This window comes from Balaenoptera physalus (assembly GCF_965194825.1).
Source record: "Balaenoptera physalus genome assembly, chromosome: 5".
Classification (NCBI taxonomy): domain Eukaryota; kingdom Metazoa; phylum Chordata; class Mammalia; order Artiodactyla; family Balaenopteridae; genus Balaenoptera; species Balaenoptera physalus.
Genome location: NC_138884.1, coordinates 31466488 through 31479462, shown reverse-complemented (window position 1 = coordinate 31479462; position 12975 = coordinate 31466488). Strand labels below are relative to the sequence as shown.

The 12975-nt window shown below is 42.5% G+C and overlaps 1 protein-coding gene across 4 annotated transcripts in view; it reads left to right on the top strand.

Annotated features, from left to right (window-relative positions):
- Positions 1-12975, top strand: part of ZNF827 (zinc finger protein 827) — a 205260-nt gene that overhangs the window by 141778 nt on the left and 50507 nt on the right. For all 4 annotated transcript variants that reach the window (XM_082463290.1, XM_082463291.1, XM_082463292.1 and 1 more), the window contains exon 8: positions 2175-2278. In XM_082463290.1, the coding sequence (XP_082319416.1) occupies positions 2175-2278 (104 nt within the window). The remainder of the gene's footprint in view (positions 1-2174; positions 2279-12975) is intronic.

Below are 12975 nucleotides of genomic sequence, written 5' to 3'. Positions count from 1 at the left end.
GTCACACAGCCATAAGTGGTGGAGCTGGAGTTTGGACTTAGAACTGCCCACTCTCAAGTGCACTCTCTTAGCCTCCATGCTGCCTTGCCTTATCCTTTCACGAGTTTTGTATCACTTGCAGGTTTTGAGTTTGGCACAAAATAACAAGTCTCCCCACTCCCCATCACTGACTAGCCTATAGCCAGTTCACTTTTTAAGCCTATTTAAATTGTTTTATGTTTAAGATACAAATAAAAAGCATGCCACACCTTTTCAGAACTCTAATGGAAAACTGATGAATTCATAAAAGTGCTAACAAAAGATCAAGATAAAAAAAAATTAATTACATGGGACTGAGTGAACTGATGAGGATGATTATAATTTTTGTGACATTCTGTTTGAATAAAAAAAAAATCCCACAAGGACTCAGAGGCAAAAAATATACAAATCAATTTTCACTGCAAAGTAAAGGAGCTGTTACAGTGGAGGATTACTGGACTGAATGTCAATATTATGACATAGTATGAGTGTGTTTCATGTTTGGTAATTGCAATCATTGTTGCTTTTGTTGCGGTTATCTATTTACAATGCTTGGTGTCAGTTTATCTCTTGTAAAAATAAAATACAGTGTGTGTGTGTGAAAAAAAAAGAGAGAGATAAAACAGTCTGAGGAAAGGGTAATGATTAAAATTTTATTATCAGAAACAATACAAAAAGAAAAGCATGCCACACAAAGTTGCATCAAATCTAGCCTAAGAGTCATGTGAAACTATACTGTTAACTGTGTGTTTTATTTTTAAAAGATGGATATGTCTTCCATTTTTATCTTAATCTTTCCTTTTTAATATTTAATAACAGTAAGCCATAGCCTTTTGGCATGTTTAGAAAAGCAGCACCAGTCATAGGAGTCCTAGGCTTGCGTGACCCCAGATATGTTCCTTCCCCTGATCTGCAGTTTTGCAGGAGCCGATCCGGCAGGCTGTACATCTCTGACTTCCGGGAAGGTTCAGCCAATCAGAGCCTTTGATGTGGTGGGGGTGGGCCTTAAGAAAGAGGCGGGGTATTTCCCTCCCTCCCTGCCCTCCCTGTCTGGCTCCTGCTGCGGCTGCACCTCTGTGGTCCCAGCTCCCTGCTGGGCAGGCTCACCTTGCCTCCAGCTTCCACCAGGTGACCTCAGTTCCTTGGGCTCCATTTACCTCTGCCTTTTGTCTCTCCAGCCTCAGCGTGCTGGTGGCTTCCTGCTAGCTCTGGGCTGCGCTGCTGGCGCCTATGAACCTTCCATCACCTGTGCACCGAGTGAAATTTGCTCCGTTGTGCAGTAATAGGGCTTCCCGTGCTCCATGTTGGACTCTGTTGTGTATCCCAGTATTCTCACACGTGATCGCAATATAGTTTACTTTAGAGGCATGGGAGATGGAGCCTATGATTGGGTTAAAATCCTCTGATTAAAAGCAGCCAAAGTGTTTGTGTTCACTATGGCTGTGGTATAAGGGGAAAACCCTGCCTGGGTGTCTAGTTCTCGCTGAGTCACTAGGGGAACTTAGAATCACTCAAGTCAAAGCCTCAGTTTCTTGAAAAATGAAAGTGCTCCCCGGGGTCCCTTCTGGCAGCCCCATTAGCTGGCTTTAACTCCTTCCAAACCAAGACAGTTGTAGGATGCAGACTCAGTTCCTGTGGGGGACCAGCGAGTTGTCTCCATCGGCTCGGCGGACCCTGACTCCAGCCATCTGCCCTTCCGAGGGGTGCCATTGGTCCCTGAGGGGTCAGGTGACAAAATGTGGGCGAGCTGGGGCAAATCTGTCACCACTCTGGAAAGACCTCCAAAACAGGCTTTTCTGATCTGACTCATGTGCTTGGTCTTCATTCAGGCACAGCTGGCTCCCAGATCAGACAGTGCAAAAGTAAAATTTACTGCTCAGCTGTCCTGATAGTGGGTTTAACAATGTATCAAAGATGTTTCATCTGTTCACCTTAAGTATACAACCAATAGGCAGAATGTGCAGATGGCACTTGTCTGATGTAATATAGTCTCTCTTTCTCCATTTTAAGCACAATCTTAGAGTCTCTAAACAGCATTTAAAAAATACGTTATCCCACATGTTGTTTGTGTATACGTATATATTTGGGGCCAGATGCTCTGGGTATCTTCAATAACTTTGATTTACTAAACTTCCCTCCTCCTTCCCCACCCCCAGCCCTTTCTTTTCAGAAGATACATTTAGACAATCACCATTCACCTCCAATTCAAAAGACCTGCTGCCCAGTGAATCTGTGCTTCACGGAAGAATATCAGCTCCAGGTATGGAAACATTGTCGATTTTGCTTCTACTAATGGTTGCTTAAAAATGACTTTTCTGAAATGTGTGGATTCTCAGATACGTTTGTTCAGTTTATGGGCTGATGTTACTCATCTGAAGCTAGGTTTTTGAAAAGAGAGAGAAAATTTAAATAGCCACAAAAGTTTGTTAACAGAAAAAGCAGACAGTAAGAAAGCTCTTCTTCTTTGCTGCAGGAGCTTATTGTTCTTTACCCGCTGATGTTTCATTCGTAGAGTGAATTCCTTTGAAATAGCAAAGTATAACCTGGAAATAATTTGCTTTCCACGTTGTCAGTATTTTAGGCAGGCAGCCAGGAAGATGGAGGAGGACGGTGGCAAGACCGCTAGTCGCGAACCGGGAAGATCATGACCCTGGGGGGGGTGTAGGCCACCACAAAGACCACTTCGGTTTCCATGGCAGCAACACAGCTTGTTAAGACAGTCTTGCCACCCAGATTTCGCCTCTGTTCTGAGAGGATCCGCATAGATCCATCTACCGCTCCCTTTCGCCACCTCAGCATCAATGCACAATTTCCTATCCACGCTTCCTTTTTCGTTGCTCCCTTCCCAAGCAAACAGAAAGACGTGCTTGCTGTCCCTTTACCAACAGCATGGCCATCCCTCAGAACTTACGTGTGCGTTCTCAGAGTTGTCATGAAATGAGAACATTTGAGAACCCCTGCCCTGGAGTCCCTCCTCCCTTCCCACCCCTCCCCCACCCCAGTACCACCAGTCCAGCTGCCAGGAAGCTTTCAGCTCCCAGTCACTGAGAGAATTTCAGAAGCTCTTGGTGGCCTCCACACCCATTCATGTGTCCAGGAGAGACCAAGGCCACATGTGTGCACGAGGGGCTCACAGCAGGGTTGTTGGCCGGGAATCCCTGCAAGAATAAAGTCCAGTGTCCCCCTCACACGCAAGGAGCCCGTGTCACAGATGCAAATGGCTGCAGGGCTGAGTGTTTTGCGATTCAGAAAGAGCCAAGGAGCATCTTCTGAGATACTGGCTTGTGGATATCACAGGTCGTTGGAAGTGGTCCGTGACAAACAGTGGGGAAAAGGCCACTCCTTGTCTTTCTTTAGTCTTATGATGGCAGATCCATTTCTCCTCATCTCTATAGAGTCCAGGGACCTGCAGCCTTGTTAGTCTGGCAGAGCTTTTCTATTCAAACCCCATAAATAACATGCTTACACAAAAACACATTACATAATACCTGGTTCTAGAGGTGGAAAGAAATTCTAGTTAGTTGATGTCTTCATTCTCAAACAGGGGCTATTTGAACTACTGTTTACTTCCCACAGTGTCTTTTTGAATAACCATCTCCCTGTTCCCCAAATTATCACCCTGCTGTTAAGTTGATGGATTGTGACTTTCTAATGTCAAAATAACTGCCTAGTAATTGCCTGTCAGAATGCTGTGACCCATACAGCCAGCATCCCATGATGTATATACAAACCCTGCATTGCTGGCTTAATGTGTGGCTTGGCTATATCTTAAGAAGGGTTTATTGGTCAAGTTACAGCTCGCCCTCAAAAAGTAATATGTTTAACTATGTGTGTTGTGTTGTCGGCTGGGGAACTTCCTATGATTCGCTTGACAGACTTTTATTACAAATTAGATAAACTCACCCTTAAAAAGTTAACTCTTATTTTGGGGGGAGAAGTCAGCATAACTGGGATTTTTTTAATGTAAATCCACCATTCTTGAGGGATAATCAGTCTCTGTTCTTGAAAAGGCAGAGGATAGGCAAAATGACTATATTTAAATTTTGCCAAAATAGACAACTAAAAAGGGCCTATTTAAAGCAAGCAAGGTAAAAATGCTTTAGAAATGGAGAATTAGAAAAATTAAAAGTGGTAAGGACAACCTGGTCATCACAAAGTTCTTGTAATCCGAAGATGTATTTTGTAAGGAAAACCTTGATAATTTGGACGAATTGTGGAGAAGACCAATCTGAACTAACAAAACATTGCAGTATGGAGACTTTTCAAGAAAACATGTGTTTGACATTGGGACAGTGATAAATGGCCGTTGTGTACTACCTACTCAAGCTCCCCAGTCCCTTACCCACAATTCTGAAATCCATAATTTTTTTGAATAAGTTGTTTGGTGGCAAAACCTAATGGGAGGCTGTTTATAGCCTTTATGCATTATGCCAAGGATGAAATCCATACATTTTTGTTGCAGAAATATCAATGTGCTTGATTATGAAGGCCCATCGGAGTGTTACATAAAATAACATCTTACGCACCATATTATCATCTGAAATCGGAAAAAGTATGAATCCCAAAAATACATCAGGCCCCTGGGGACTTAGATAGATATGGTGGACCTACGTCTGTTCCAGGACTCTGCTAAATGCAGTGCTGGGAACAAAGAAATTTTGAAGCCACAGTTAAAGATCTTAAGATTCTAGGGTATAAGAATCATAAATTCCTATAGAAAATTTCAGAAGACCAAGTAGGCAGCAGATTTCGGAATCACTGACAATGTGGCAAGAACGAGTTGTCCGATGAAGGCGCTCTAGTACTTACGGCAGCGTTGTTAATGAGGGCCTGGATCCGAGAAAAGGAGGACGGGGATAGGACAGGCAGGAAATGGGCTAGTTGACTAGTTTGGTTAGCTTTGTTATCAGCAGGTTGAATGAGGGACCTATGGCGGCTGTGTAGAAATGGGGAAGCCAGGAAGGAGATAGCTGGCTTTAGTGACTAGGCAGAAAATCATTTGTTGTGAGTATATAAATAAAAGCCTCAGCACCCTTGGACATCTTCTCTTGCATAATTTAAACGTCACCATTAAAATATTATTTCCATTCTTTATTTACTTAGCAAACTTCTTCTTGCCACACATCATGCAGAGACAAATGTCAGCCTGGAGAATGATCTCAGAGTCCCAACTAGTGGAGACCATAATTAATGAGGTTTAATGTGCCTAGTTCCAATCCAAGAAGGCCCTTGCAAATGCTGAAAACCCACAGCATTAATTCAACGATATATATTGGTATATATTTATATACCTCTATCAGTGGGATGAAATTCTCTCCCATTCGCCTTTGGAGTGAGACCACGGGGCAGGGGAGTGTACCACGTGAGAGTGTCGTTGAAGGCCTGGCAGCTCCAGGCCAAAGCGATGCACGCAGTGGGTTGTGATTGTGTTTCAGGCCTGCGGAGCACGAAGCAAGCGGTGTGGGAGAGAGCAAAATGGGGAGAGGTGGTAGCACCACGGATCATGGAAAAATTGAGAATAGCACTGTTAACTAGGCATTTGCCTTCGGCAGATGGTCTCTAAGACACACAGCTGCCACCATCCCAGAGAAACAGAATAAACACAGAGCTTCGCAGTGTCCTGGACCCGGTTGTTGCCACTATTTCTAGACTGACTTTCCTGTGAACCAAAAAATGCTCACGAGCCAAGACCTAACATTTTTACTTGCTGTGAATGTCTTAGGCAGAGGTAACACCAGGAATCCTTAATAAAACAATGAGTTAAAAGCTGCTGTCATTGTCTGCTGGAGGGATGTAAGGACAAAATAACCTGAAGGCCGTGAATAGGTGACTTGAGTGCACCCTGGCTAGTGCCGTGGCTGGTGGGGATTGTACAAAAGAAATAAAAGAGATTTCCTATTATGGGGGAGATAAAATTACAGACTCTGTGTAATTTAATGTACTTTGTCTAATTTATAGTTGTCTCAGTTTGTAAAAGATTTACACTAATAGAGGAAAGATTCTGAGGTCAGGTGTTTTTCAGGGCACGAAGGGCAGTTCTGTGCAAGGAGTAGACCCATTGCCATGTACCTGCAGCTATTTCTGTTTTCCCGTCGTCTTTCCGAAGCAAAGGCTATTAAGAGAAGGATTTACGTCCCGGCACTGCTTTTAAGCAATGTGGAGCTTCAATTCTGTTTTATTATGATTTTGAAGTCACAGTATGTTTGCTCTTTATTAAGCCAAAAAAACAAAAACACAAGCAGAGCGGGTGTGAAGGAAAATGCAGGTCTCCGTGGAACTCTTTCACTGTGTGTGGAGTCACCGATGCTTCTGTTTGTTATTTCAGATGGAGCTTAGAGTCAGACAATGTAAAACATATCAGCAGTTGTATTTGTAAATCCCTTCACCCATTATTTGCTAAATTCCCTTTAAAAAAAGAAACTCTTTTTGTTGTTATTGTTCATAACATCCAAACAAGAAGTGAAGGACATGGGCAAAATTTAGTTCAAGACTTGATATGCCAATCAGGTTTGACGTTAAATAAAAAGGCACGTTTAGAATGGTCTGCCTTGTCCCCAGGCCAATTCTTGATCCATTTTCCTCTCTCTGTTCTGCCCATCACTCTAATACAAGTTGTACCATGTCATATACACTTTTCTGAAATCTAAATTAATGGTGCCTTGCATTAGAGTACCACCAGTGACTAACTCTTGGCCTGCCGTGCAGCTGCCCAGATAGGAATGACCTCTCTCAGACAGTGGGTTTAAAAGATGTGCATGTCACCTTTGTTTATGTTAAGACGTCCCGACTCATATCTCGAGAGAGAGACATACCAAGCTTTCCTGGATTACAGCAAAGTGTTTTCTTCAATCCTTTTTCAAACACAGCAGATTCTTTTAAAATTCAGACTAAGTCATGGATAAACAGTGGAACGTTGGGTGTTGTTTGGTGTGTATCATTTTGTGGCTTAAGCTCCTTTTTGATTAAACAGATCCATCCTGTACAGAGGAGGAAGTTAATAGTTATCAAGGACCTGCTAAATTGTTAGGCCCGGGATCTGTGTCATCTCATTTAATTTTGAAAACAACCCATTGAGACATAGGAATTATGCTCAATTTACAGGTGACTAAATGGAGGTTCAGAGAGATTTAATACCCTTTTTCCAGTTTCATTGAGATATAATTGACATATAGCATTGTATTCGTTTAAGATGTACAACCTAATGATTTGATATACATATTTTGCAGAATGATCACTGCAATAAGTCTAGTTAAAATCCATCACCTCACATTGTTACAAACTTTTTTTCTTGTGAGAACCTTTAAGATCTATTCTCTTAGCAACTTTCAAACCTGCAATGTGGTATTGTTAACTACAGTCACCGTGCTGTACATTTCATCCCCAGAATTTATTTATCTTATAACTGGAAGTTTGTACCTTTTGCGGAGACATTATGGGTTTCATGGGTTCAGAGATATTGTGGGTTCAGTTCCAGGCCACCACAATAAAGCCAATATTACCATAAAGTGAGTCACACAAATTTTTTGGTTTCCCGGTACATATAAAAGTGATGTTTATACCATACTGTAGTCTATTAAGTATGCAATAGCATCATGTCTAAAAAACAACATACATACCTTAGTTAGGAGATACTTTATTACTAAAAAATGCTAGCCATCATCTGACAATGCATAGTTGCCACAAACTTTCGATTTGTTAAAAAAAAAAAAGCAATATCTGTGAAGCACAATAAAGCAAGATATGCCTGTAATAACTTGTTCAGAATCATCCAGTTGGTGAGTGGCAGCCCGTGAATTCAAACCCAGAACTCCACAGTGCATTTTCTCTCTTTCTGCCCTGTCACACTGCCTCCTAAGTCAGGTAATGTGTCACCAGCACTGAGCAAAGAAGCACATCTCTCCAGTGTTTGCCCATATGTACTCCCAGTTGACATTTGAAGTAGTACTGATGGATGGCCTTCTTTTAGTTAGGAATAAACAGTAGTCCTTTAAGTAAGATATTTCAAAGCAGTGACAAGATAAGAATGTACTGTTTATTAATATAATGCTAATTTTGTCCTCTTCCCTTTTAATTCTTTTCTTTCTTCCCTTAATGCTTTGATATCTAGTAATCATAGTCACTTGGAATGTTTCTTTCAATCAAGAAACTTTAAAGAAACAAAGTTTCTTTTCAGTAACTTTTAATGGAGTGTCTGAGCTGTAGAAATAAGTTTCATGAACCTGGTTAAAACCTCCTGGTTAAATAAGACACATAACACTGAAGTGAGTGGTGATCTGATGATGAGCAATGCAAAAGGAAAAGTTCTCCACTGGGAATCAGGAGAACCCGGGTTTATCCCTAGCTAAGCTTCCAGTAGAAAGAGAATAGAAGAGCTTCAAGCTTCTTCCACATCCCCTCTTTTTCAAAAACTGCCATCTGTAGTGGTACTGTGACCTCAACTCAAGTTTCTTTATTTTCCTTGTGGAGCCAAAACTATATGCTGGTATGGGGAACATCAGTTTAGTCTACTAGAAATTCTACCACACCCACTAAGAGTTGGGGAAGGGACATAATTCTTGAAGGACAGTATTGGGGATGGTAGTGACTGAGAAGCGGGCACAAGAAGGGCATCCGGGAAGATGGACCGTTTCATTTCTTGATCTGGCTGCTGATTGTATGCATGGGTAATTTTGTGAAAATTCATCCAGCTGTGTTAAGGCTAATTGTCTTATTCACAAATAGGTGGGTCTTGATGCCACGTGGCCACCTCCAGGCCATCAATACGAGTGCATCTTCACTTCAGAGACTATGAAAGTGATGACGATGCCAGCTGTCTTTCAAGTAGACAATTTTTAGTTTACAGGAACATTTCCATTTGTAGCACACAATTGCCCCGAGTTAAGTGACATATAGGTTGATATCTCTGATTCCCGTTCTGTTTCAAATTGGGAAAGTACTCTGCACTGCTTACAGCATTTCTCTGATGTACTTACAAAAGATGCGCTCTGTAGTCTGTCCAGCTGTTTACTAGAGGGAGAAGGTTTTGTTGTTACAGAGCTTCCTGATCCAGATAATGTTATTTGAGGCTAAAAATGATGTGCTCGCAACTAGCTCCATTTGTCCCTCACCGGCCTAGTTTGGTCTCAGTCACAGTGTAGGTGAATTCCAAAGGGGAGCTGTTGACTCCATTAAAAATTCTTTGAAGAGAAAGGTCTTCGTGTCCAAGTTAGTCCTTCTCAAAAATGTGACTAATCAGGTCTCTGCAGACCAGCGGTTGTGGTGTTCACATACTGAAGGGGTTTAATTGTGGTAACCTTTCCAAAGGAGAAATTTATCTCCAGTTTAGATGCCTCACCTGAGCTATCTATGGAAAGCCACAAAGACAGGGGACAAAACTGTGGTCACTGGGCTAAGTCCCTTTATCTATGCCCAGGTAGCACCGGGGTTGAGTCGCTTGGTATTGAAGATAATCATCAACACTTTCGTGTTTGTACTTTGCGGGAAATGGTGACATCCAAAAGCCCTTTTAAAAACCCAGTTTTTTGGGCTTCCCTGCTGGCACAGTGGTTAAGAATCCGCCTGCCAGTGCAGGGAACATGGGTTCGAGCCCTGGTCCGGGAAGATCCCACATGCCGTGGAGCAACTAAGCCCGTGCGCCACAACTACTGAGCCTGCGCTCTAGAGCCCGCAAGCCACAACTACTGAGCCTGCGAGCCTAGAGCCCGTGCTCTGCAACAAGAGAAGCCACCGCGATGAGAAACCCGCGCACTGCAACAAAGAGTAGCCCCCACTCGCCGCAACTAGAGAAAGCCAGCACACAGCAATGAAGACCCAATGCAGCCAAAAATAAGCAAATAAAATAAATAAGTTTTTTTTAAAAACCAGTTTTTGTTATGTAAATTAGTTCATTTGTGTCATATTTTAGATCCCATGTATAAGTGATGTACGATATTCATCTTTCTCTGAATGAGTTACTTCACTTAGTGTGATAATCTCTAGGTCCATCCATGTTGCTGCCAATGGCATTATTTCATTCTTTTTTATGGCTAAGTAAACATACTTGTGGTTATGAAAGGGGAAGGGGGGTGGAATTAGGAGTTTGGGATTAGCAGATACACACTACTATATATAAAATAGATAAACAACAAAGACTTACTTTATAGCACAGGGAACTATATTCAATATCTTGTAATAAAATATACTGGAAAAGAAAAAATCCAGTTTGAAGACTTTGTTTCTCAGGTGTTTCTCAGGTTAGGTCCCTGAGGCTGTGACCATTTCGGCCCTGGCCTGATATCTTCCTGTGAGCAGAACATAAAATTTTCTGCATGCCATTTATAAGGCCTCTGCAGTGCCCGTGGTTGTATTTTTACTTTTGCAAAAACTACTGAGATGCCTGGAGAATGAATAGTGCTATAAAAGGTCAAATTCTTGAGTATGTGTAATGGACGATGGAGAGTATTTGTTTGAAAATTGCCATGTGGTGACCCTGGCTTCAGTTTGGGACCAGCTAATTCAATCTACAAGGCCTTTTCTGTATATACAATATGTTCTTCCATTCCTTTGCTATCAAAAATACATATTCTCATTTCATGCAATTTCTTCTTTGTGTTTATTCCTTTGCAGGGCAGCAACTGCCCTCCGGTAACCAGTGTAGAAAAAAAGAAAAGCCGTTCCGCTTGCAAACTAGACCATCTATTTTTCATTCAAACGGATCCATTCTGTATTCCCATATGTAGGCCAAACGGGGACCTCTCTGCGGTGAGAGAGACACCCCTGCCCCACGTCACACCACAGCCCTTCCTCCATGTGGTTGTTGGAATGACGGTCAGGGGCTTCAGTTGGGGGCTGTTCTCCCTCATGCAGTGTGTTTCCTTTAGCAAAGTCCTTACCATTTCTCTTCTCCATCTATCATCCAGAAAAGGAAGGTGTGAACTAGAAGTGCAAAAGTATGGGCAGTCTTTGCACTGGCTTCATGAGATCCCTGGTTCCCCACGTCCTCCTCTGGAGTTCTACTGAGACCTCCCGCACAGGGGTCTCGCAAGTTCTCTGAATTCAACAGGTCCCAAACTAAACGTATTCCCCACCCCACCCCTGCTATCTCCATCCCTCCCCTCCCCAAATAATGAAAACTGATGAAAACCCTCTGCTCTATCTTTTTTTCCTAGCTTGTTGAGTAACATCATCACCTCCCATGGCACAAATCATAAGGTTCAATACCATTTGTTTGCGTTCCTCCACAAACAGATCCCAAGGCAAGGATTTGTGCAAGGAGTTTTGTAGGAAGCAAGACCAGGAAAGCTTGTGAGAGGGACGGAAAAGCGGGCCAGGGAAAGGCAGGCAGCCAACAGAAGGTTCCTCCTCAAACAGGTTACCTATGTAGACAATTGGAGATTAATGTCACTGGGGGACTCTGGGAAGCCATGGAGGACACACACCTCAGAGTTTTCTACTGGAGGGACTGAGAGAGGTGAGATTCAAGCTGCTCCCAGGAGAGTCAATTCCCCAACACCCTGGTCTTACTACACAGGTGGTCAAAGCAGGCTCCCGTGGCCAGAGGAAGCCCTTGGCAAATGTAGGCACGTGCTGGCAGTGGGAAGGCAGGTGCTGAAGTGATAAAGGCAAGGTGATGGCGGGAGAAGGGGCAGGAATGACAGTATTTGCTGCATCGTTTTCCATTACTGCCTCTTTCCCACCTTCCACTTCCAACCAGTTACCCTGCATGATTCTTCCTCCTACCTCTCTCCTAAATGCATGTTTTCCTTTCTTTCCCAGCTGCCAATAAGCTTGTTCAAGTCTCCATCATTAGTCCTCTGGGTTACAACAGTGGTCTCTCTCAGGTCCTCCTGTCTCCAGTGTCACCCCTGATGGTCCTGTCTTCCCATCCTGCAGCCCTAATCTTTCTAGAAGACATATCTCCTCATCTCACTCTCAGCCCTAGTGGCTTCCCATTGCCCTCAGGATAAAGTTTAACTGACACCTGCAGTCTCTCCGTATAGGTTTGTTTGTTTGTTTAATAGCCTGTGCATTCCCCTTCCACTCCAAAACTGGATTAGGTGCCGCTTCCTTTGATCTCCTCGGATATTTAGAATTTCCTGTTTATTTAAGCATCAGCCTTCTCCCTTAGCTGTAAACTCCTTGGTGGGCATAAGCTGACTTGTTGACCATGGTATCTCCCAGAAGCCACCACCAAGTGTAATCGCTCATCAATCTTGGATGAAAGCATATTGTCGAAAAACTATGTTGTTTGTAGAGCTAGTGTTAAATGTTCTAAGAGAGATCTGATGAGACTTTGATTATGACACAGATCCGATTTTGACTGTAGGTTTAAATGGACCTCTTTATAAATGTAAGGTGTGCAATAAAGCTTTTTTCAAGTAGAGTTGGTCTCCCTAGCTAATGTGGGTAACTGCCGTGACATAATTCTCTTTTAGAATTAAACAGTTAAGCTTGACAGGAGAAAGATTGCAGGGCTATTGTGTTCATTTTTTTCACCTTAGATATAGATCTAACTGCCACAAAAGAAAGTCTAGAGCAGCATTTCTGAGGGCAGAGAGTGGAAGATGGAGGTCCAAGAAGACTAGATGGTTTGAGGTAAAAGGTTAACACTGGAATTAATGCGAAAACCCAATACTGATTTTCATGCATAATAATAAAACTTCCCAAGCATAAAATTCCCTGTGTCATTAGTCTCATATTAAAAAGTTTGGAATTATTTCAGATAGAATTGTTTTCCCATCCGTGAGCCAACCGCTTTATGAGATGAGCTTCTCTTTTAATGTAAATTATTTTATTGAGAGACAGTGTTATATTTTGATCCAAATAGGGCAAAAGTTCACATAAGAGTCTCTCATTCATACTAAGGGGAAACTGTGTGAGACAGATTTGAATTCAGGCCTGAAGCTCTCTGGAATTTGGGCAGCCCATGAAAGGGAATTCTTTTTCTTGCAAATTATTAAAAAATGATACATGGCTTTT